The following is a 25,884-nucleotide window of genomic DNA, read 5'->3' as shown; positions in this document are numbered from 1 at the left end:
TTTCCAGTACATTTTTATTCTTGCACTTCTTAAAAAAGAAAATATTGTTTCTTTCAATATGCCTTATCGGGAGAACAAAATATCTTATTGGTTGCCGAAGTAATTTAATAATGCTGCAAAGTAATAGCAAATAATATTTGATTTGGAGGTGCCCAGTAGGGATGTAAGTTCCTTTGAAGTATGTGTATGCTAAATTGTGTAACTTGTTGAAATGTTGTAGTTAGAAGAGATCAGATTTGAGTTTCAATCAAGGGAAAGGGATCATCACTTTGTTTGTAATACAATATATATAAACTGTTTATGGTTTCTCTGGCATGTTTTGTATCTACTGTTTATACAAGGTAATGCACCCATATTTTAGCCAGACATTAATATGCACTTCATATGAAAAATTACACATATTGCTTATATCTCTTGGGCTAATGAATGCACATAATGTATTTCCACGAAAATAATACATGTCCCCATAATAAGGCCAATCAGGCTTTTTAGTGTAAGTGCTAAAATAACTCTCCCAAAAAATAACCCCCCAACTACTTTCTGGGGAAAAAGGGAAACATGCCCCATGTACCTCACACGCCCTTACCGAGGTGCGTTGCTTGCCGCCCGCTCTTTCCCATTTGTTCCAAGCCCTCCCTTTCCTCGGAGAGGGAGAAGGCAGCGACACACCCAGTGATTGAACTCATGCCTAGCGGTGTGGCATAGTGAATAAGAGCTAAGTGGCAGGAGGGCCCCCGCTATGGAGCCTGCCGAAAGAGTCACCCACCGAGCCAGAGGTGCAGAGAGGCAGATCCCGGGGCGATAAGCTGAAAGGTCCTTTCCGTGTTTTGCTGGCGGATGGGGGGCCAGGGCTCTTGCCCCCCCCCTCAGAGCTTTGATCCCTGCCTCACCTCCTCCTTGCAGGCAGGAGCGCATTTCAAAATGTCACTGGAGGCAGAGGCCAGAAGAGGCGAGCCAGTCCCGTGGGCGTGCATAACATAGTAACATAGCTACTCTTCATACTGCAGCTATGAAGAACTTTGAAGACAATTGTTTTTTGAAGGAGTTGTACTCAAGTGTGAACTCAAATCTTCACAAGACCTTTTGGTTTTGAGCTCACGCTCTCTGCCCCGAGTCCTCGGAGAGGGGCGGCATACAAATCCAATTAAATAAATAAATAAACAGCAGGAGTTGGTAAAACTCCCTGCGTGTGCCCACCTTTCACTTGTGTTCTCTCTCCTAGCCGGGAGCTGCTCTTTTTTTGCAGCTGGCGCTCTTTTGGCCTGGAGAGAGAATGAGATCTGAAGCGACAAGTTATCCAGTTTTTTAGGTTTTCCCAGGCTGTTTTTGGAAATGCCACCTCCATGGAAGCTGCAGCCACTGAGATGCGTATCTCCCGCCACACCCTGATGGCAGAGGTGGGTTTTAAGGAGTTTACGAAAGGCAAAGAGGGTGGGGGCAGTTCTAATCTCCGGGGGGAGCTGGTTCCAGAGAGTCGGGGCCGCCACAGAGAAGGCTCTTCCCCTGGGTCCCGCCAGATGACATTATTTAGTCGACGGGACCTGGAGAAGGCCAACTCTGTGGGATTTGTGCGGCAGAAGGCGGTCCCGGAGATATTCTGATCCGATGCCATGAAGGGCTTTATAGGTCATAACCAACACTTTGAATTGTGACCGGAAATTGATCGGCAACCAATACAGACTGCGGAGTGTTGGTGTAACATGGGCATACTTAGGGAAAGCCCATGATTGCTCTCGCAGCTGCATTCTGCATGATCTGAAGTTTCTGAACACTTTTCAAAGGTAACATGTTAGCAATAGCACTTTTTAACAGAGCCAGCATATTGCCCCAACAATCCGGATCCTCATTTTACCCGCCCCTGAAGGATGGAAGGCTGAGTCAACCTTGAGCCGGTGATGAGATTTGAACCGCTGACCTACAGATCTACAGTCAGCTTCAGCGGCCTGCAGTACAGCACTCTACCTGCTGCGCCACCCCGGCTCTATCATAATAATAATAATAATAATAATAATAATAATAATAATAATAATAATCATCATCATCATAATCATAATAATCATAATAACCATAATGATGATGATGATGATAATAATATTAATAATAATATAATAATAATAATAATAATAATAATAATAATAATAATAATAATAATATAATGTGCTGAAGCTGACCAGGCTAAGGACATTAACCAGATTAATACCTAGTAGGCAGATTTCCCCCCCTATTTTCCTCCCCAAAAACTAAGCTGCCTCTTATACTCCGGTGTGTTTTATAATCTGAAAAATATGGTATTTTGATCTTTGTAGTCAGTTGACCTCGATGTAACTTTCATTACAACCCAACTTTAATTTCATGCCAACAGATGGCAGTACTTCCCCGATTGTGTCTGATCTTAGAAGCTAAACCATGTTGGCCATGTTTGATTGGGGGACCACCTGAAGCCACAAGACTAAACATCCTGGAAGAAGGCAGTGGCAAACAATAACCACATTAAAACTGCATATGTGGCCTTGCCAGAAGTTGAATATAACTCAAGGGAGATTTCATCTTTTTAGTGATTCTAATTAATCAAACTCAGTGTGAGCATCTTGCTTTTTTCTGAATCAGTGCTGGAGTTGCACTAGAGGGCAGCATGCTACTACACTAGTGTCTGAAAATTCAGGTTTCTAACTTTTGGGTTCTTCCTGGGAAAAAATAAAGCGACCTATTCCAGTATTTTTATATAAATGAAATTAATTTTAATGCATGCCATTTTATATACAGCTAAATGGCAGTAAGGGATGTCTTAATCTTAATTACGTGCATGCTACTTATAATAGGTTTGTATTGTAGAACTATGTTTTATTGATATACAGTGATCCCTCGAGTTTCGCGTCCTCGAGCATCGCGAAAGGGCTATATCGCGAGTTTTCAACCCGGAAGTAAACTCCACCATCTGCGCATGCGTGCCCTTCCACGCATGCGTAGATGGTGGAGTTTCCCCGCCGGGCAGAGGCTTCCCTGGGTCTTCCCCCTCTTGCCCCGGTAAGACCCCAGCGGCGGCGCGAGCAACGGCGTGGGCTGGCGGGCGGCACGCGCGCGGGAAACCCCAGCTCTGCTTCCCAGCTGGGAAGCGGAGCCGGCAACAGCGTGGGCGGGCGGGCAGCGCGCGCGAGCTTGGGGACACCCCACCTCCGCTTCCCAGCTGGGAAGCGGAGCTAGGGTGTCCCCACGCGCGCGCGCGTTGCTGGGGAAAGCGCGCGCGCTTGGGAACACCCCCCCTCTGCTTCCCAGCTGGGAAGCGGAGCTAGGGTGTCCCCACCGCGCGCGCGTTGCTGGGGAAAGCGCGCTTGCTTGGGGACACCCCACCTCCGCTTCCCAGCTGGGAAGCGGAGCTAGGGTGTCCCCACCGCGCGCGCGTTGCTGGGGAAAGCGCGCTTGCTTGGGGACACCCCACCAGCTAGGGTGTCCCCACGCACGCGCGCGTTGCTGGGGAAAGCGCACGCGCTTGGGGACACCCCACCTCCGCTTCCCAGCTGGGAAGCGGAGCTAGGGTGTCCCCACGCGCGCGCGCGCGTTGCTAGGGAAAGCGCGCGCGCTTGGGGACACCCCACCTCCACTTCCCAGCTGGGAAGCGGAGCTAGGGTGTCCCCACCGCGCGCGCGTTGCTGGGGAAAGCGCGCTTGCTTGGGGACACCCCACCTCCGCTTCCCAGCTGGGAAGCGGAGCTAGGGTGTCCCCACCGCGCGCGCGTTGCTGGGGAAAGCGCGCTTGCTTGGGGACACCCCACCAGCTAGGGTGTCCCCACGCACGCGCGCGTTGCTGGGGAAAGCGCACGCGCTTGGGGACACCCCACCTCCGCTTCCCAGCTGGGAAGCGGAGCTAGGGTGTCCCCACGCGCGCGCGCGCGTTGCTAGGGAAAGCGCGCGCGGTTGGGGACACCCCACCTCCACTTCCCAGCTGGGAAGCGGAGCTAGGGTGTCCCCACCGCGCGCGCGTTGCTGGGGAAAGCGCGCTTGCTTGGGGACACCCCACCTCCGCTTCCCAGCTGGGAAGCGGAGCTGGGGTGTCCCCAAGCGCGCGCGCACCCCAGGTGCGAGCAACGGGGTGGGCGGGCGAAGGGCGGGCGGCAGTGGAAGTAAAAACACCATCTGCGCATGCGCAGATGGTGTTTTTACTTCTGCACCGCTACTTCGCTAAAAATCGATCATCGCGTGGGGTCCTGGAACGGAACCCTCGCGATGATCGAGGGATCACTGTATCTCAGCTTTGTGAGATGCTAATAAAAAAAATCCAAGATAAAAAATAATACAATCACAATGATGATCACATTTTAGGCATGTTACCTTCATAAATTAATATATCATAATATAACAAATACAGTGATCCCTCGATTTTCGCGGGTTCAAACTTCGCGAAATGGCTATACCACGGTTTTTCAAAAAATATTAATTAAAAAATACTCCGCGGTTTTTTTTCTATACCACGGTTTTTCCCACCTGATGACGTCATACGTCATCACCAAGAGTCACTTCTCTCTCTCTTTCTCTCTCTTTCCTGTCATTCTCTGCTTCAATCATTTTCTCATTTCTCTTTTTTTCTACCCTTTTTTCTATCATTTCTCTCTCTCTCTCTTCCTTCCACTCTCCCCCCCTCTTGCTCTCTCTCTTTCTCCCTCTCTCTCTCTCCTTTCTATCTCACTCTGTCTGTTGCTCTCTCTCTGTGAGAACGCCTGCCCCGCCTCTCCTGCAGCCCCCTCGCTGACAGCTGGGACGAAAGCGCTCTCAGCTAAGGGACTGCGAGAGGGGCGGGGCGGGCATTCTCAAAGCGCTCAGAGCGGCGAGCGGCCGAATGAGGAGGACGAGAAGCCGTAGCCGCCAGTGCTGCTGCAGGAGGACCTATGCCCCAAGAAAGTCGTTGAGAGGAGCGGATCAGGCGGGCGGGGGGTAGCGGCGAGGGGCCAGAGGTGCTGGGGGGGCGGGGCGGACGACATTCAAAACAATCTTTGCCGGCCTCCGCACTTTCGTCGCTCCCCGCCCCCAACTTCAAGCCCGGCTCCTTGTGCGGCCTTGGAAAAGGGTGCGCAGCGATAGTTTTTGGCTGTCCATAGCCAAAAATAGTGTTTTTACTTCTGCATCTCTACTTTGCGGAAATTTGACTTTTGCGGGCAGTCTGGGAACGCAACCCCCGCGAAAATTGAGGGATCATTGTACATCCGTAACCAATATTGGAAGGAGCTTTTTTTCCACATTTAAATTGAAATTTCATTACCTTTTCTGTGAAATACAGGCTTTAAGCCCAGAATTCTCTTCATGTCTATCCTGGTAAGAATTTTTGAGAAAATCTACACATTGGGACCATGTCCACACAGGAGAAAAGGGCAATAGGACAGTTATTCATTTCAACACACCTTCAGGGTTCTATTGAAGACCACATCATAGAATTGTCATTATCTAGTCTCATTACTATTACTGGAAATTATGCCACCATTTCTAGGAAGTTGTTATTTGCACTTTGCACATTATTGTTTTCATTTGGTTATTTCTTGGTTTTATTCCTGTATCCACCTTCAAAAGTCATTTTGACTTTTGCAAAATGGATGGCTATGATGTTTTTAAATGTATACTGCTAAAAAAAATAATAAAGAGAACATTCAAATAGCACATCCTAGATCTGAATGAATGAATGCAATATTCTCATTGTTCTGTACAAAGTTGAATGTGCACCACAGCATGTGAAATTGATTGTCAGTCCGTGTTGCTTCCTAAGTGGACAGTTTGATTTCACAGAAGTTTGATTTTCTTGGAGTTATATTGTGTTGTTTAAGTGTTCCCTTTATTTTTTGAGCAGTTTATTTTATACCCTGTTGTAAGCTGCTCAGAGTCCTTTGGGAGGTGGGCCGCGTAGAAATACAATAAATAAATAAATATACAAATCAGTATCAACTGATCTGCAAAAATCCACATGTCTAGATTTCCATCTAACTAAGTGTTGCCATTTTTGTATTTATTTCTTTATTGTGGGCTCTCATCCAGAGTTTCTAAGCCAAACATAGTTGTCCTGTTATATTGTCATATATGGTGCTAATTACATAGAATACCCTACGAGACTAGACTTTCAATCCTGGGCCTAGAAAGTTTAGATCTAAGATGCCTTAAACAAGATCTAAGTATTGCCCACAAGATCATATGCTGCAACGTCCTGCCTGTCAGCGACTACTTCAGCTTCAACCACAACAACACAAGAGAACACAACAGATTTAAACTTAATATTAACCTCTCCAAACTTGAATGTAAAAAATATGACTTCAGTAACCGAGTTGTCGAAGCGTGGAACTCATTACCGGACTCCATAGTGTCATCCCCAAACCCCCAACTTTACCCTTAGATTATCTATGGTTGACCTATCCAGATTCCTAAGAGGTCAGTAAGGGGCGAGTACAAGTGCACTAGAGTGCCTTCCGTCCCCTGTCCTATTGCTCTCCTGTATCTCCTATACCTTTCTTCTATTCCTATATCTCTTCTTCTATTTTTTCATTGATATGTTCTATTACTATATCTTCTTTTCTATTATTTCTTAGATATATTTTACTGAGTATCTCCTCTATAACCTTCATCATGTATTTTACTATGTGTATAGATATTGTTGTGGTTAGCTCTGGCCCTGCTCCTGCCCCAAGGACTGTGGATGTGGGGGAGACATCCACATGCTACAGGCCTGTTTTGCCCCCTGTGGAATCTGAGGTTGAAGGCTTCTCTGACCAAGAAGACATGAGTGACAGGGAGGAGGAGAGTGGGGCAGACAGCTCAGAAGGAGATCAATTATCTACCTCCTCCTTGGATTCAGAACAAGAGTTAATGATACAGCCACGCATGCGGAGAGCGATGCATAGGCAACAACAACTGAGAGATTATTATCAAAGAAAATGAGGCCACCTGTGGTTGGGTGGGGCTGCGGTAATTAGTGAGGCTGCTATAAATAGCAGCCTGTGGGTTTGGCCATTGTGGAGGATTATCTGATCATTGTGTTTCGTGACTGCTTTGCTGACTTTGACCTTTGGTGTGCTTTGAAACTAACCCAGGGCAAAGTGTGTTTCACTTTGTGAAAGAATAAGGACTGTGAATTGCCTCACAGCTGCAAGCTAAGTATCACAGAACTGATAAGGGACTTGTACAAATTACCAATTTGTTTGGAGACAAGTGCTCTTTGCTATACCAAAAGAGTGCTCTGTTTATTTGCATTTTCGGTATAAAGAACATTGTTTTGAATTTTCAAACATGTTTGTGTCTGAAATTGTATCTGTGCATTTTTGGGGAGGATTCTACCAGAGTGCTCCACAGAACAGATATATACCCACTAAAACCCTCATTGTGTATTGGACAAAATAAATAAATAAATAAAATAAGTATAGGCAGAATTGGATTGGATTAACAGGTTGGAATAGAATACTGTAATGGATTAGGTTAAGTGATGAACTTTCATCTGCTTTACTAATTAGTTGCTACTTTACCATTACCTTAATTCAGCATATTTTTGTAATGGATGAAAGTAAAGGCTTTTTATTGTGATGTATATACTTGAATAAGAAATGGCAATTTTCTATATTCCATAGTTAGAGTTTTTATTTTCTCTGTAGGCACCACCTTCCATGGTCAATAATGAACAACGTCAGCACGCCGAACACATATTTTTATCGTTTAGAAAATCAAAATCACCGTTTGCAGTTTGCAAACATATTTTAGGTAAGTCCTACGTTTTGATGAGTGTACCATTACAGTATTTCATAATCATGTAGCTTTCTAAAAACAGCCTAAGGACATATGTGTAAAATATTGTTTTTTCTATCAGTGTCAATATGGATGCAGAGACGCACATATTAAACACTGTTAACTTGAAAACAACCCTCATTTATCCCAGTGAGTCTTGGTTTTATGTAAATATGGCTAAGATGTTTCACTCAAATGTACAAATACAGCTGATTCCAGAAACTGTATTTTTACACCGTCTTTAGAGCTATGACATTTAATTGATGCTTTTCTGAACAAAACCACAGCGATTTGAAATATTTCTTGCTTTCTTTTCAATGAATCAAACACAAAGTGATTTTGCAGTATTTAAATGATAATCACAAAAACAAACTGGACAGAATATACATGTGTAAGAAATTAATGTTCATAAGGAAATAAATATCCAGATAAAGTTTAACAGAAGACAGGTAGTCTTCAGTTAACAGCTGTCTTGCTCAGCAACCATTTGAACTTACAGCAGCATTGAAAAAGTAGGTTTACAATTAGTTATTGAACTTACGGCCAGTTCAAGGTCCTTTTAACCAAATGATCACGATTTGTGCACATCACAACTGGCGCTCAAATATGATGTTATCCTGTGGTCTAGGATAGCGCTATTTCGGCCTTGTTCTGGCCTCATCAGCTAGCCATACCCTTACTGGGATTTGATCCTGGGGCCTCTGCCTTGTAAGGCAGAGAATTACAAGGATCAAAACTACAAGGCAGAGGCCCCAGGAACAAATCCCAGTAAGGGTATGGCTAGCTGATGAGGCCAGAACAAGGCCAAAATAGCGCTATCCTAGTCTCCCTTAATTTTAAAAATTCAGCAAAAACATGTGATACATACATACATACATACATACATACATACATACATATCAGCAAAAACATGTGACATACACACACACACACATACGTACATATATATATATGTGTGTGTGTGTGTGTGTGTGTGTGTGTGTTTTCGTAGATTTTCACGGGTATATGTATGTAGATTGTTCTGAGTTCGGGTTTTGCCCTGTGTAATATTTTGAGTGTCTATGTGACGTTTCGGTGAAATCACATTCACCATCATCAGGCTGAAGTTTTAAGCTTCGTGTTGCTGTAAATAAAATAAAAATATTTTTCATATTTACAGCAACACGAAGCTTAAAACTTCAGCCTGATGATGGTGAATGTGATTTCACCGAAACGTCGCATAGACACTCAAAATATTACACGGGGCAAAACCCGAACTCAGAACAATCTACATACATACATACATACATACATACATACATACATACATACATACATACATTCAGAGAGAGAGAGAGAGAGAGAGAGAGAGAGAGAGAGAGAGAGAGTTGTATTTGAACATTGTAAACAGGGTGGATTTGATTTAAATCAACTCGATTTAAATCCTGATTTAAATCACTAGTAAAAAGGCTTGATTTAAATCAACTTGATTTAAATAATAATTTTTAAAGATCAACGGTCATCTCTGTCTCGCAGTGGCTCCTCCTCTGACCCACTGTTGACTCCCCAAAGGTCTTAATATTGCAGAATGTATAGCCTCATGCTATATAATTAAGCTCCATTTCATGCTGAATAACTAAACTATTAATGTATCTTAAATTGAAAACTACTTTTAGATGGAATTTTACTCCAAAGGCATTTTATTAAAATAATTTTAATTTTTAAAAAAATCTGATTTAAAATTTAAAAATCCGATTTAAATTTAAAAATCTGATTTTTTAATTTTAAAGCAATCATCAATTTTTATCCACACTGATTGTAAAAGACCGATTTATAATTGCTTTAGAACCCTTTAGAAAAAGCTAGTCCTAAAATCCAGCCTATAATTTCAATCAGAAGTAAAAATAAAATTAAGATAATATTTTTCGTATGGAGATCTACAAGATATGTGTTTCAAACTTTTGCCTACGGATTATCAGTTTACAAACCTGCATTTCTTTAACAGAAACTAGTAAAGTGGACTATGTCCTTTTTCAAGCCGCCACAGCGATAATGGAAGCAGTTGTACGAGAATGGATTCTGTTGGAAAAAAGCAGTATAGAATCACTACGAACATTCCTTTTAACGTACGTCTTACAAAGACCAAAGTAAGTACAGAGCATGGTTTAAGACATTTATATAGGTTCCTGAATAAGCACTTTAAAATTATATTTATTTATTCATTCATTCATTCATTCATTCATTCATTCATTTATTTATTTATTAGATTTTTATGCCGCCCCTCTCCGTAGACTCCCAAATGTGATAAATAAATAAAATCCATATAATGTATTGGCTTCTGTTTTCATGTCCAAAGAAAACAGAATTAACATGATGCCAAATGTAATGGAGAGACATTCTAGAATGATTCCAGAGGCAATATTAATTAATACAGATTGCTTGATGTATGTGATGTAAAATAACTAGTAGTTGGTGGTGCAAGGGGAATTGTTTGCCTCCATGCAGAGAAAAATTAAAGGCTAGGACAGTGAAGATGCTGAAACCTAGATTAAAAGACTGGCAGGCCACATCCTACCCACATGCCAGAAATTCCCTCTTCCTCCTGGCTTATAAGAAATGTAAGACAGCAAAAGACAAAAAAGGATAAATCAGCCCAGTCATTCCTGCTTTCTGAAAGCAGCACAGTGGTACCTCTACTTACTAACTTAATTCGTTCCGTGACCAGGTTCTTAAGTAGAAAGGTTTGTAAGAAGAAGCAATTTTTCCCATAGGAATCAATGTAAAAGCAAATAATGCGTGCGATTGGGGAAACCACAGGGAGGGTGGAGGCCCTGTTTCCTCCCAAGAGATTCCTAGAGAGGCCCCACAGAGGCTTCTCTCCACTTTGTCTGGCCCTGTGTCCTCCCAGGAGATTCCTAGAGAGACCCCACAGAGGCTTCTCTCCACTTTGTCTGGCCCTGTTTCCTCCCAGGAGATTCCTAGAGAGGCCCCACAGAGGCTTCTCACTGCCGTTTCTGGTTACAGTTTCAGAGGCTTGGGGTTGTAAGTGGAAAATGGTTCTTGAGAAGAGGCAAAAAATCTTGAACACCCGGTTTTTATCTAGAAAAGTTCGTAAGTAGAGGCGTTTGTAGGTAAAGGTACCACTAAGAAAAATGTGTGTTTTTGCTTTGTAAACTATAATGTGGTCGTTTTGACCAGTGCTGAATGTATTTTATACTTTCTTTTGCAGCCTCCAGAAATATGTGCGGGAACAGATATTGTTAGCAGTAGCAGTGATAGTGAAACGAGGGTCCTTAGACAAATCAATTGAATGCAAGAGCATTTTCCATGAAGTCAGTCAGTTGATAAGCAGCGGCAATCCCACAGTGGTAAGTCTCGTATTTAAAAAACCTCTTTCTTCACATCTTCTTGGACCTTTCCCCCCCTCCCTCCCTTGTCATTATATTAAATTATTTAGGAGTAATTTAAATCTCTCTCCATGCTTGTGTCTTCCAAATCTGCTGGCATTGCTGTGTCCATTGAGCATTCTCAAGGAAAAGAGTTGAAAATAAGGAGTTGAGGGAAAAAGGCATTAATTCAAAGAAATCCCCCAGTCTGCTCCAGAAATAGATCAGACCTAAACTGCTTAGGGGGGAAAGTTTGCCATTGAAAGGTAAAAAGGATAGGCAGCTGTACAATATATTTAGCAATTGACGTTTAACAATAAATTACATTCTATTACAGTGATCCCTCGATTATCGCGAGGGTTCCGTTCCAAGACCCCTCGCGATAATCGATTTTTCGCGATATAGTGGTGCGGAAGTAAAAACACCATCTGCGCATGCGCGCCCTGTTTTCCATGGCCGCGCATGTGCAGATGGTGTTTTTACTTCCGCACCTGGGAAGACCCAGGGAAGGTTCCTTCCGCCGCCCAGCAGCTGATCTGCTCGGCAGCGCCGCAGCAGCGAGGAGCCGAAGATCGGGGTTTCCCCGCCGCCCACGCAAAGGGGAAACCCCGATCTTCGGCTCCTCGCTGCTGCGGCACTGCCGAGCAGATCAGCTGCTGGGCGGTCGAAGGAACCTTCCCTGGGTCTTCCCCACCGCCCACGCAAAGGGGAAACCCCGATCTTCGGCTCCTCGCTGCTGCCCGCCCGCCGCTCGCCCGCCGCCCACCGCTTGAGAGCAAGAGGGGGAGAGATAGAGAAAGAGAGAAGGAAAGAAAGAGATGAGAGAGGGAGGAAGAGAGTGTGAGAGAGGAAGAAGCAAGATAGAGAAAGAGAGAGAGAAAGAAAGATGAGAAAGGAAGAGAGTGACGTCATCGGGTGGGAAAATATTTTTAATTAATATTTTTTTAAAAATCGCGATATAGCGTTTCGCGAAGATCGAGATCACGAAAATCGAGGGATCACTGTATTCTGGCACCAATGGTATTGGTATACAACGCTCCCTCGATTTTCACGGGGGATGCGTTCCGAGACCGCCCGCGAAAGTTGAATTTCCGCGATGTAGAGATGTGGAAGTAAATACACTATTTTTGGCTGTGAACAGTATCCCAAGCCTTCCCTTAACACTTTAAACCCCTAAATTTTCAATTTCCCATTCCCTTAGCAACCATTTACATTATTACTCACCATGTTTATTTATTAAAGTTTATTTTTAAAAATGTTTTTTAAAGGCAGACGAAAGTTTGGCAATGACATATGACGTCATCGGGCGGGAAAAACCGTGGCATGGGGGGGAAACCGCAAAGTATTTTTTAATTAATATTTTTGAAAAAACTGTGGTATAGACGTTTCGCGAAGTTCGGACCCGCGAAAATAGAGGGAACACTGTACTTGGATTCAGCTTTGCTCCTTAATTATAGCATAAATTGTTTTTCAGACTCATGTATTTTTGACTTCCCAGTTAAATTATTAAGTGATACATAGAATAAAAGAGTTGGAAGGGATTTTGGAGGTCTTCTTGTGCAGCCCCTCCTGCTCGGGCAGGAAACCCTATACCTGTGATGGCCAAACTGCCATCGAATGCCCAAACGGCGCGCGTGCATGCCTAAACTGAAAGGCGTGCACATGAACATGAATGTGCACATGCGCAGATATGCGTGCATGAACATGCACAACCATACATATGCATGGGGATATGCACGGACACGCACACATGTGCAACACAGACTCTAAGACCAGCTGGCCAATGGGAGGTAGGCAGTGGATGCTGAGACGCATCACGGCAGGCAAGGGCAGATAAGTGGCGGTCAGACGGGTGGAGGTCGGGCGCATGTGCCCAGCTGGAGATTTTCTTCCTGCGCATATACAGGAAGCAAAATGTCATGCAAGGATGCGCATGACCACGAGATTTTGACATTTTCAGTCGTTTTTTTTTCCTTCTGCCAGAAGCAAAAAAGCCAAAGAAAAATGCCAAATCCTCGCGCGATATTTCGCAGGAAGCAAATTTTGCCCCAGGTGCTTGCTCTTGGCCACCAATCATCTGGAGATGCGCACGCAGCTCCATTTCCGCTATCCAGACGGTGTCCACCCCCCCATCTCCCATCCGGGCCGTTGCCCATTACTGAAGGCCCAATACCAGCAGTGCAGCAAGTGGTAAGTTATTTTTCTTTTGTGAGCTTCTGTTTCGCCGTTTGCAGGGAAACAGAAGCCTACAAAAGAATCACCCAGAGGATCTGACCTGGGGCGACGACACGTGTGCCAGCAGAGAGGGCCCTGTGTGTCACCACTGGCACGCATACCATAGGTTCACCATCATGGCCCTATACCAGTGATGGCGAACCTTTTTTTCCTCGGGTGCCAAAAGAGCGTGCGCAAGTGCCCACACCCATAATTCAATGCCTGTGGAGGACAACATCAGCTTCCTCAACCCCCCCAGAGGCCCTCTGGAGGCCAGAAACAGCCGGTTTTCCAACTTCTGGTGGGCCCAGTAGGCTCCTGTTTCACCCTCCCCAGGCTTCAAAGGCTTTCCTGGAGCAGGGGAGGGTAATAACACCCTCCCCCATCCTCCCGAGGCTCTCTGGAAGCAAAAAATGCCCTTCCGGAGCTTCTGTGTGAGCCAAAAATCAGCTGGCCGGCACACACATGCACATTGGAGATGAGCTAGGGCAACGGCTCGCGCGCCAGCAGATATAGCTCCGCGTGCCACCTGTGGCACCCGTGCCATAAGTTCGCCATCGCTGCCCTATACCATTTCAGACAAATGATTGTCCAATCTTCTCTTAAAAACGTCCAACGTTGGAGCATCCACAACTTCTGAAGGCAAATTGTTCCACTGATTAATTGTTCTTACTATCAGGAAATTTCTTCTTTATTCTAGGTTGTTCTGGATACTCAGATAGATGTTGGGGTTGAGCACGGAATTGCTAAATTTGAAGTGTCGTCGCTTTTTGTATCCAAAGGGGTTTTCAATAGTTGTCAGATTTTCTTTGTACAGTGATACCTCGTCTTAAGAACTTAATTGGTTCCGGGACGAGGTTTGTAAGGTGAAAAGTTTGTAAGATGAAACAATGTTTCCCATAGGAATCAATGGAAAAGCAATTAATTCATGCAAGCCCAAAACTCACCCCTTTTGCCAGCCGAAGCGCCCGTTTTTGTGCTGCTGGGATTCCCCTGAGGCTCCCCTCCATGGGAAACCCCACCTCCGGACTTCCGTGTTTTTGTGATGCTGCAGGGGAATCCCAGCAGGGTAATCCCAGCAGCGCAAAAACGGGTGCTTCTCTGGCAACAGAAGTCCGGAGGTGGGGTTTCCTAGCGAGGGGAGCCTCAGCGAAATTGCAGCATCGCAAAAACACGGAAGTCCTTGAAACCCCACCTCCGGACTTCCGTGTTTTTGTGATGCTGCAATTTCGTTGAGGCTCCCCTCGCTGGGAAACCCCACCTCTGGACTTCCGTTGCCAGCGAAGCGCCTGTTTTTGCACCGCTGGGATTCCCCTGCAGCATCGCAAAAACACAAAAGTCCAGAGGTGGTGTTTCCCATGGAGGGGAGCCTCAGGGAAATCCCAGCAGCGCAAAAACAGGCGCTTCGCTGGCAACAGAAGTCCGGAGGAGGGGCATCCCAGTGGCGGCGGCTTGGGTTTGCAAGGTGAAAATAGTTTGGAAGAAGAGGCAAAAAAATCTTAAACCCTGGGTTTGTATCTCGAAAAGTTTGTATGATGAGGGGTTTGTAAGAAGAGGTATTAATGTATATGGTTTACATCTGTTCCTTGCTGTGTTCCGTCTGCAAATCAGCTGTTGGAATGGCCTGAGGAAAGATCTATTCCATTCCCTGGGGAAGTGGTGGGGTTGGGTATAAAGGGTGTGTGCCGACTCCGAACTGAAGATGGCAATATAAAATTTACTCTTGTTACATTTTTAGAAGCCGATGGGGAAATATCCTCCACCCTCTCATGAAGCTGTAAATAGAATTCCAGCACCTTATTTCCACTTGCGCTCTTAGTTCCAATTCCGTACGGTGTGCCAGAAAATGTTCCACTCTGGAAATGAGTTATCTGTACTGCTTGCTAAAATCTTTGGTAGCTAAAACGGAATGATCTGAGAGAGCTTATCTGCAATAAAATGAAAACTAATGCTGTGTGTATAGCAGGAAAGAAAAGGTCTAAGAATAGTAGAACACATGTCACAGGGCTGCGAAATGTACAGATATTTATAAAATCCTTTACAGTGATTCCTCGTTTTTCGCGGGGGATGCGTTCCAAGACCACCCATGAAAAACGGAAATACAGTGATCCCCCGCTCGTTGCGAGGGTTCCGTTCCAGGACCCCCCGCAACGAGCGGGTTTTCGCAAAGTAGCGCTGCGGAAGTAAAAACACCATCTGCGCATGTGCAGATGGTGTTTTAAACTTCCGCAGCGCTAGCGAGGAGCCGAAGATTGGGGGGCGGCGCGGCTCTTTTAAAACATCGCCGCCGACATGGGGGGCTCGCTAGCACCCCGCCGAACCCCCAACCCGGGTTTGGGGGGTGCTAGCAAGCCCCCCATGTAGGCGGCGATGTTTTAAAAGAGCCGCGCCGCCCCCAATCTTCGGCTCCTCAGCGGCGAGCGAGCGAGCGAAGCCAAGCCGGCAGCAATGTCGCCGCCACTGCAGCCAACGCGCACTACGATCTTCCGGGCCAGCCAGGCTCAGTCACGGAAGGCAGCCGCTTGGCCCGGGATGCTGGGCCGAGAGGAGCCGGGCTTGATCCGCTGAGCCTGGCTGGCCCGGAAGATCGTAGCGCGCGTTGGCTGCAGCGGCGGCGACATTGCTGCCGGCTTGGCTTCGCTCGCTCGCTCGCTGCGCCGCCCCCCAATCTTCGGCTCCTCAGCGGCGAGCGAGCGAAGCCAAGCCGGCAGCAATGTCGCCGCCGCTGCAGCCAACGCGCGCTACGATCTTCCGGGCCAGCCAGGCTCAGCGGATCAAGCCCGGCTCCTCTCGGCCCAGCATCCCGGGCCAGGCGGCTGCCTTCCGTGACTGAGCCTGGCTGGCCCGGAAGATCGTAGCGCGCGTTGGCTGCAGCGGCGGCGACATTGCTGCCGGCTTGGCTTCGCTAGCCGCTGCAGCCAACGCGCGCTACGATTTTCCGGGCCAGCCAGGCTCAGTCACGGAAGGCAGCTGCTTGGCCCGGGATGCTGGGCCGAAAGGAGCCGGGCTTGAAGATCGCAGCGCGCGTTGGCTGCGGTGGCGAGGGCTTGCGATGGAAGGTGGAGGAAGCGGCCATGGGAGGGCGAGCTGCCTCAGGGAGGAGGATCGGGCGGGACCAGGTGGGGGCTGGAATTTCTCCGCCAGGGTGAAGGGCGGGCGAGCGGCGAAGGGCGAGCGGGTGCTGGGGAGGGCTTCTCGCCCTCCCGCCAGCAAGAGGGGGAGCGAACGGCGTGGGCAGGCGAAGGGCGGGCGAGCAGCAGCGAGGAGTTTGCGTGGGCGGTGGGGAAACTCCTCGCTGATGCCAGCAAGAGGGGGAAGACCCAGGGAAGCCGCCCAGCAGCTGATCTCCCGGTTGCCCTCTACGCATGCGTGCCCATAGAAAAAAAAGGGCACGCATGCGTAGATGGTATTTTGACTTCCGGGTTGAAAAATCGCAAATTACCCTGTTCGCAATGGTCGGGGACGCAATAACCGGGGGATCACTGTATATGTTAAATGTGTATTTGTCTTGTTTGTCTTTTATGAAAATTAATAAAATTTTATTTAAAAAATAAAATAAAATGATCATTTTGCTTTTCAACACTTGAAAAGTTGTTCCATACTACGCATACTCTGGAATATTATTGCAAAATATGGGATATTTCTATTGCATGTCAGTTTTTTATTCTGTGAATTCAAGATAACATACTGTACGTAGTCACTTCCTTACCACTTTATCCTCATAATAATTTTGTAGGGCTAGGAGTTAATATATGGCATTGGACCAGATTACCTCCGGAACCGCCTGCTACCGCACGAATCCCAGCGACCGATAAGGTCTCACAGAGTTGGCCCTCTCCGGGTCCCGTCGACTAAACGATGTCGTTTGGCGGGCCCCAGGGCAAGAGCCTTCTCTGTGGCGGCCCCGGCCCTCTGGAACCAACTGCCCCCGGAGATTAGAACTGCTCCCACCCTCCTCGCCTTTCGTAAACTACTCAAGACTCACTTATGCCGCCGGCATTGGGGAGTTAAGATATTCCTTCCCCCTAGGCCATTAAAAGTTATGCATGGTATGTTTGTGTGTATGTTTGGTTTTATAATAAGGGTTTTTAGTTGTTTTATTAATTGGATTGTTACATGTTGTTTTTTATCATTGTTGTTAGCCGCCCCGAGTCTACGGAGAGGGGCGGCATACAAATCCAATAAATAAATAAAAATAAATAAATACTGAGTTCCTGCACCTCAGAAGAATTGTGTTTTGTCATATTATAATGCCACTCTCTTTCTTAGAATTGAAGCTGAGCAACCTGTGTTAACATTTGATTGAGTTAAATTTGATACTGGTAGTACTAAGGTCTGGTGCAGGCTGCCTGTTTTATGATCCCTTGGCAAGAGTCCTATACCTACAGTTAATTGGTAGATTATGTGCCATCAAATCATGTTGACTCTTAGTGACTACCTATATTTTCTCCTCGACAATCTGCTTTTATATACAACCAGTGATACAGGTAGTCCTCAACTTATGACCACAGTTGAGCCCAAAATGTATGTTGTTAAAGCGTTATGAATTTTACGACTTTCCTTGCCACATTTGTTTTAAGTGAATCACTGCCGTCATTAAATTACTCACATAGTTGTGGCGTGAATCTGGGTTCTCCGTTGACTTTGCTTGTCAGAAGGTCACAAAATGACTCCTGAACATCGCGGCCATCATCAATATGAGTCACTTGTCAATCATCTGAATGTAAATCATGTGATCCTTGGGTGGTTGCAATGGGCGCTATTTATACAAGTCAATATATTTTTCAGTGCCGTTGTGTATGAGCCGGTGTGGCGCAGCAGGTAGAGTGCTGTACTGCAGGCCACTGAAGCTGACTATAGATCTGAAGGTCAGCGGTTCAAATCTCATCACCGGCTCAAGGTTGACTCAGCCTTCCATCCTTCCGAGGTGGGTAAAATGAGGATCCGGATTGTGGGGGCAATATGCTGACTCTGTTAAAAAGTGCTATTGCTAACATGTTGTAAGCCGCCCTGAATCTAAGGAGAAGGGCGGCATAAAAATTGAATAAATAAGTAAGTAAGTAAGTAAGTAAAGTAAATAAGTAAGTAAGTAAAGTAAGTAAGTAAGTAAGTAAGTAAGTAAGTAAGTAAGTAAATAAGTAAGTAAGTAAGTAAATAAGTAAGTAAATAAATAAATAAGTAAGTAAGTAAGTAAGTAAATAAGTAAGTAAGTAAATAAGTAAATAAATAAGTAAATAAATCTCGAATGGCTGCTAAACGAACTGTTATAAGTCGAGGACTATCTGTATTTAGCAAACAGTAATCTACCCTTAGAAAAGTGTAAAAAAAAGGTTTTAGTCAAGTCACTGAGGCAAAGCAAGTGCGACATTCATAGACCATGGTTTTATCTCGGGGAACTGATTCAATCCATTTAGTACCTTTTCTCAGTATAGCTACCATTGGCCTCTGATGGACAGAGCTTCTGCTAAAAAGCCAATTACTAATTTTAGTCTGCTTAATTCATGTTTTCCACCGCTGATTCCAAGATGCTGAGGAAATGTATGTGGAATAAATTCCACTTAACCACAAATGCCTGCAGTTCATTGGTGCTGGAACTCAGGACAGAATTCTCTTTTCTGCTTGGGCTATTTGGAAAGATTTCTCGGTCTGAGATCTTCAGTGTGTGTGTGTGTGTGTGTGTGTGTGTGTGTGTGTGTGTGAACTTTCAGCTGCTAGTGGAGCTGCCTCATATTAATATATAAAAATAGTCTGTTCAACAACTTGTCAAGGGTTGCTCTTAATGTCTTCACTGAGTTATGTATGCCTGGAGGTCTTCTCTGAAGGAAGGTAAACATGTTCACCACAAGCAATGCAAACTAAATTAGCTGGGTAAATTATCTAATTGTTAAAAACTGCCTGAATTTAAAAATGGATCACATTTCCATCTTAGCCACGCACATGGCAGAGCAGATCCCAAGAGAAATATAAGAAAATACTAATATATCCTGATCCCTGGTATATATTTGATATCACTAGAAACATAGAAACATAGAAGACTGACGGCAGAAAAAGACCTCATGGTCCGTCTAGTCTGCACTTATACTATTTCCTGTATTTTATCTTACAATGGATATATGTTTATCCCAGGCATGTTTAAATTCAGTTACTGTGGATTTATCAACCACGTCTGCTGGAAGTTTGTTCCAAGGATCTACTACTCTTTCAGTGAAATAATATTTTCTCACGTTGCTTTTGATCTTTCCCCCAACTAACTTCAGATTGTGTCCCTTTGTTCTTGTGTTCACTTTCCTATTAAAAACACTTCCCTCCTGAACCTTATTTAACCCTTTGACATATTTAAATGTGTAAATTATCTAATTGTTAAAAACTGCATGAATTTAAAAATGGGCCACATTTCCATCTTAACCATGCAGACAGCAGAGCAGATCCCAAGAGAAATATAAGAAGATACTAATATATCCTCATCCCTGGTATATATTTGATATCACTAGTTACCTTTTTTGTGTGTGTTACCTTTGTATGTTTTGCAATGTTAGTTTCTGGCTGTAATATAAGATAAAACCCAAGAAAGCTTTTAAAAACCAAAAAGTTTTGGGGGGGGAAATTAGAGTGATGGCAAAGATTTCTTCAGATCTTTCAAAGACTGTTAAATCATTTGCATGTCATAAGAAGGAACAATGCAAATACCCTTTATGCTAATTATATTTATTTATTTATTTATTTATTATTTATTTATTGGATTTGTAGGCCGCCTCTCTCCGCAGATTCGGGGTGGCTAACAACAGTGACAAAAAACCAGCATGTAACAATCCAATACTAAACAACTAAAAAACCCCTTATTATAAAACCAAACATACATACAAACAAACATACCATGCGTAAATTGTAAGGCCTAGAGGGAAAGAATATCTCAGTTCCCCATGCCTGACGGCAGAGGTGGGTTTTAAGAAGCTTACGAAAGGCAAGGAGGGTGGGGGCAATTCTAATCTCTGGGGGGAGTTGGTTCCAAAGGGCCGGGGCCGCCACAGAGAAGGCTCTTCCCCTGGGTCCCACCAAACGACATTGTTTAGTTGACGGGACCTAGAGAAGACCCACTCTGTGGGACCTAACTGGTCGCTGGGATTCGTGCAGCAGAAGGCGGTCCCTGAGATAATCTGGTCTGGTGCCATCAAGGGCTTTATAGGTCATAACCAACATAATATAACACAAATCACTTTTGAAGATTCAGGAAAAGTTGGTTATATAAAGGTTACACTAAACGAGTACCCCAAATCCAAAATATTATATTTTAAAAATTTAGTAAAAATTTGATTTATAGGAATAAAAAAGCCCTGGCTGCCTTCAATTTGGCAGTTCAAGTCTCATCAGGCTCAAGGTTGACTCAGCCTTCCATCCTTCCGAGGTTGGAAAAATGAGGACCCAGATTGTTAGGGGCAATAGACTTTATACACTGCTTATAAAGGGCTGTAAAGCACTGTGCTATTGCTAAGTGCTAATAAATGATAAGAAAGCAGTTTCTGATTTTATATTTTAGAACAGCTTATTAATATTATGGGGGGGGGCATGGATAGAAAATGTTCCTTAGGTCTAGCAATTAAATTAATTAGAAGTAGTTTCAAACTTAGAAAAAAAAGGAAAACATTCTGTGCATTATTATTAATTTAGTGTATGGCAGTGGAATATATCCAGAAGACTACAGTGTTAATACAGAGTGCCACATTTTTGGGAACATAAGACGCATCTTAGTTTTGAGGGAGGAAAACAAGGGGAAGAAATTCTGCCTCTGCCTCCCAGCAATTTACCTCCCAGCAAAGAGCACAAATAAAAACAGAGAAATGTCTGCTGTGTGTTTTTGTGCATGTTTGCCTGACCCAAAGCAATATTTATTGACTTACCCCCTGCAGCAAACAACAAACAGCCTGTTTCGTCACAACCTGATAAAAAATAAAAATCTGCTTCTGCCTCTACCTCCCAGTAATTTACCTCCTTGCAGTTTTAGTCTCACTTTCAGTTTTAGCACAAGTAGCTAATAGTTTCAGGCTGCAGGGATTGCCATAGCCTATTGCCACCTGCCTGCAGCTTGAATCAACTGATAGTCAGGAGGCCGATAATCAGTCGCTTGTGCTAATCAGGCTATGAGCTGTTTGCTGCAAGGAGGAAAATTGCTGGGAGGCAGAAGCCAAAGGGTGGGGGTGGCTGGGCGGGGCTACATTTGGTGTATAAAACGTACCCAAGTTTTTGTTAGTATAGGGTACATGGTTGTTAGGGTTTGCCATTGTAAACTACCTATTGTAGTCTCTTGTACTATCACTTTAAATATTTTGGGCTGGTTCGCCATAAGAGGGCGCCAGTACTCCTTCCCCTCAATGATGCTTTATCACTCATTCACTTTTGCTTTGCCTTGAGGGGGGAGTGTATTTGCTTAGTGCTTGTTATCGATTGTTTCTGTTTTGTATATATGTAAATAGTACTTATTAAGCATAACTAAGTCTGTGTCTTTTTCTTTGGCTTTACCACACATCCACATTCTGTTAAAATTCTCTGCTCAGTGTATGTCAAAGGTCTCATTGCCTAGCTATACCAAGACATACCAACAGTTTTCACCCACTTTGGGGGGCGGGGGAAGGTGCATCTTATACTTCAAAAATACGGTAGTTGGTTGGCTGCCTAAGACTGCTAATCCACTTGGGTCACGCTCGTGCGCTATCAAGAGTGCACAACAAGGGGCGAACTAGCTCTGCAGTCAATACTAAGTACGTGCTGATTTGCCTGACTGTAATTAACAATGTTTAACCAATGATGCTTTATTATCAATTTTCATTCACGGTTGGGAAAAAGACACCAGGAATTTCGCTAAACAATTTTCTCTATCCCTGACTACAGTGATCCATCGTTTTTCGTGGGGGATGAGTTCCAAGACCACCCGTGAAAAACGAATTTCCGTGAAGTAGGGGAAAGATATTTTTTATGTATTTAACCAGTATTTGGACTTTTAAAACCCACCTTTTGCATTTAACAGCCATTCTCTAATGTTTCTCAGCTGGAACTACATGTGATATCCTACCAGTTTCTTTAATAGAGTACGGTAGTACTGTAGAATAATTTTATGATTTCAATTTTTTAATGGATTTAAGCCCCCTTTGAAAACCCGTGAAACAGCGAATCCGCAAAAGATGAACCGTGAAGTGGTGAGGGATTACTGTATTTCCTTAGAGAGATTGGAGAAGAAGGGATTACAAGAGAATAACCAGGTACACAGTGGGGAATACAGAGGGATGTTTGCATAGTGCAACCCATGACTTCCCAACCTGTCAGCTGTAAGAAATGAGGAAGCAGGGTTGTTCAAATGAGTTCAGTTTGTCGCAGGCTATCTTTAAACAAGAATCTGAACTAATGATGGCCAAGGCAAATTGGCAATAGATAGAAGTCAATGGAATTCAAGGAGGGCTGGATTTAGATCTCTTGTGGGTGTGAAGGGACCCTAAACTGATGACGCTATTGAATAATGACGCCCTCACGCTCAGCCTGGCCATCTCCTACACAACCCTCCTGGCTGCTGGTTCCACCACATTGCTTTTGATGTGTATCATCCATGCCTTACTCTCTTGTAGTTACTTCCTCTCCAATCTACGGTATCCATTCGGCAGGAAACACATATCACGCATAAAACAACATGTACTGACAGTAACGGTGATCTTATAACTAAGGGACACTGCAAAGATTGTAAATGAGAGCATTGGTTATAAAGTTATTTTTTCAGCACTTTTTTCAGTATCTTTCACATTCCAATGTATCCTTTCTAACAAAAAATATTTATTATTATTATTATTATTATTATTTTTGATATTTATTTTTATTTTGTTTGACATACAAACATTTATACATCATACAATACAACATTGAACATTTACGATTTATATATTTACAAGATTTGTTTTTTACAATTCTATTTGCTATACCTTTTTCTTAACTTCCACCCAGTTGTATATTTCCCCCCACACTTTGTAATAGTCCTTATTTTGTTGGTTTTGTATCTCATATGTTAATTTGCTAAATTTGGCGCAGTCTAATATTTTTTTAATCACCATTTCTTTGTTTGGAGCCTTTTCTTGTTTCCAAACTTGTACATATGTTAATCTTGCAGCAGTGAGTAAGTGATTTATTAGGTAGTAATTTTCTTTGCTATGATTACCTCTGATTATGCCTAGTAAATACATTTCCGGTTTTATCTCAAGTATATAGCCCAGAATTTCTTCCATCCATTTCCGAATTCGGATCCAGAATTTTTTAGCTTCCTTACATTGCCACCATATGTGGTAGTATGTTCCCACCTCTTTTTTACACTTCCAACATTTGTTACTAATATTAACATTCATTTTGGCTAGGCGTGCTGGCGCATAATGCCATCGGAAGAACATTTTGTAAAGATTTTCTTTGTATTTTTATTTTTATTATTAAATTATTATTTTCAAACAAACATACATCAAATAAAAATGAACACTGCACATGAAAAAAAGGACAAAAATAACAAAGAAAAACAAAAAAAGAAATATATTTAACTACAAATATATTTCAAGTTCATCCGATTTAATAACTTTAAAAGGGAAGACTACGCTTTCAGTGTTAACCAAGCCTCTCCAAAAAAAATTTCCCAAAGGAAAATTATGTCATTTTCTGATTAACAAAATTTATATTTGGCTCAAAAATTTGCTAAATCTTATATCTCACACATCCATTCTTTATATCTTCAGTTGAAGTATGTTTCCATCTCCAAAAACATTTGGGTTTAGAAACATCGAAACAGAAGATTGACGGCAGAAAAAGATCTCATGGTCCATCTAGTCTGCCCTTATACTATTTCCTGTATTTTATTTATTTATCTATCTGTCTGTCTGTCTGTCTGTCTGTCTGTCTGTCTGTCTACCTATCTATCTATTAGATTTGTATGCCGCCCCTGTCCGTAGACTTTTATCTTAGGATGGATATATGTTTATCCCAGGCATGTTTAAATTCAGTTACTGTGGATTTACCAACCATATCTGCTGGAAGTTTGTTCCAAGCATCTACTACTCTTTCAATAAAATAATATTTTCTCACATTAATTCTGATCTTTCTCCCAACTAACCTCACTCAGATTGTGCCCCCTTGTCCTTGTGTTCACTTTCCTATTAAAAGCACTTCCCTCCTGAACCTTATTTAACCCTTTAACTTACTTGAATGTTTTGATCCCTTCTGTCCTCCAGACTATACAGATTGAGTTCATTAAGTCTTTCCTGATAAGTTTTATGCTTAAGACCTTCCACCATTTTTGTAGCCCGTCTTTGGACCCGTTCAATTTTATCAATATCTTTTTGTAGGTTTCTCCTGGTAATTCAATGTATTGTATAACGTTGTCTCCGAAAGGATAACATGGGAGTGACCTCAAATACCTTACAATGGCTAACATACCGTATATACTCGAGTATAAGCCGAGTTTTTCAGCCCAAAAAATGGGCTGAAAAACACAACCTCGGCTTATACTCGGGTCATCGACAAAGTCACCACACGAGGGCGCCATTGCTTGAGCCAGAGCGAGGAGGCACCAGCTTTTGTCCCCTCTCGCACGCCGTAGTTCCTCTTCCTGGCTCAAGCAAAGGAGGCAGCCATTTGCTCCAACCGAGAGGGGAAAAAAGCAATGGGAAGCCGGTGAGGTCGTGTGTGTGTGTGTGTGTGTGTGTGTGTGCATGCCCCCTCTCCCCCCCACTGTGAAAAAAGCCAGCTACCTCTTGCTGAAACCCAGAGGCTTTTTTTTTTTTTACTCCCTGTGTGTATTTGTCAACAGGTTTACAGTAACTATTCCTTGCTCTCTCTGCATTGCCCTTAGTTGGATTAAAAAGGCCCCCTGCTGTCAGATTCTCCTCCCCCTCCTTTGAAAGGATTTAAACTGTTTAAAAAATGGTATTTTGTGGTAGTTGCTGTCCTTGCTTGGATAGGATCTAATAATGTGTTATGAGGCAGAGCTAGACAGGAATTCTTTTTCTACCTGTCTATCTTTCTATCTATCTATTTTTCTATCTATCTATTTTTCTATCTATCTATCTATCTATTTTTCTATCTGTCTGTCTGTCTGTCTATCTTTCTATCTATATCTGTCTATCTATCTATCTATCTATCTATCTATCTATCTATCTATCTACCTGTATCTATTTCTATCTATCTATCTATTTTTCTATCTTTCTATCTATCTATCTATATCTATTTTTCTATCTATCTATCTGTATCTATTTCTATCTATCTATCTATCTATTTTTCTGTCTGTCTGTCTGTCTATCTATCTTTCTATCTATATCTATCTATCTATCTATCTATCTATCTATCTATCTATCTATTTGGTTTTCTATGCTGATAACCTCACAGCAGCTAATGCTGAAGCTCTTCTTTGGATACACTTATTTATTTGTTTGTTTGTTTGTTTGTTTATTTATTTAATTGGATTTGTATGCCATCCCTCTCCAAGGACTCAGGGTGGCTCACAGCATATATAAAAACAGAACAATAATGTAAATCCAATTAATGATGAG

The 25,884-nt window shown here is 43.5% G+C and overlaps 1 protein-coding gene across 1 annotated transcript in view; it reads left to right on the top strand.

The window, feature by feature from the left end:
- Positions 1-25,884, top strand: part of XPO4 (exportin 4) — a 126,026-nt gene that overhangs the window by 21,076 nt on the left and 79,066 nt on the right. The window contains exons 2-4 of the mRNA XM_070749812.1: positions 7,616-7,721; positions 9,730-9,871; positions 10,954-11,092. Of these exons, the coding sequence (XP_070605913.1) occupies positions 7,616-7,721; positions 9,730-9,871; positions 10,954-11,092 (387 nt within the window). The remainder of the gene's footprint in view (positions 1-7,615; positions 7,722-9,729; positions 9,872-10,953; positions 11,093-25,884) is intronic.

This window comes from Erythrolamprus reginae, chromosome 4 (assembly GCF_031021105.1).
Source record: "Erythrolamprus reginae isolate rEryReg1 chromosome 4, rEryReg1.hap1, whole genome shotgun sequence".
Lineage (NCBI taxonomy): Eukaryota > Metazoa > Chordata > Lepidosauria > Squamata > Dipsadidae > Erythrolamprus > Erythrolamprus reginae.
Note: the sequence above shows the minus strand (reverse complement) of the source record. Positions and strands in the feature narration are given on the sequence as shown.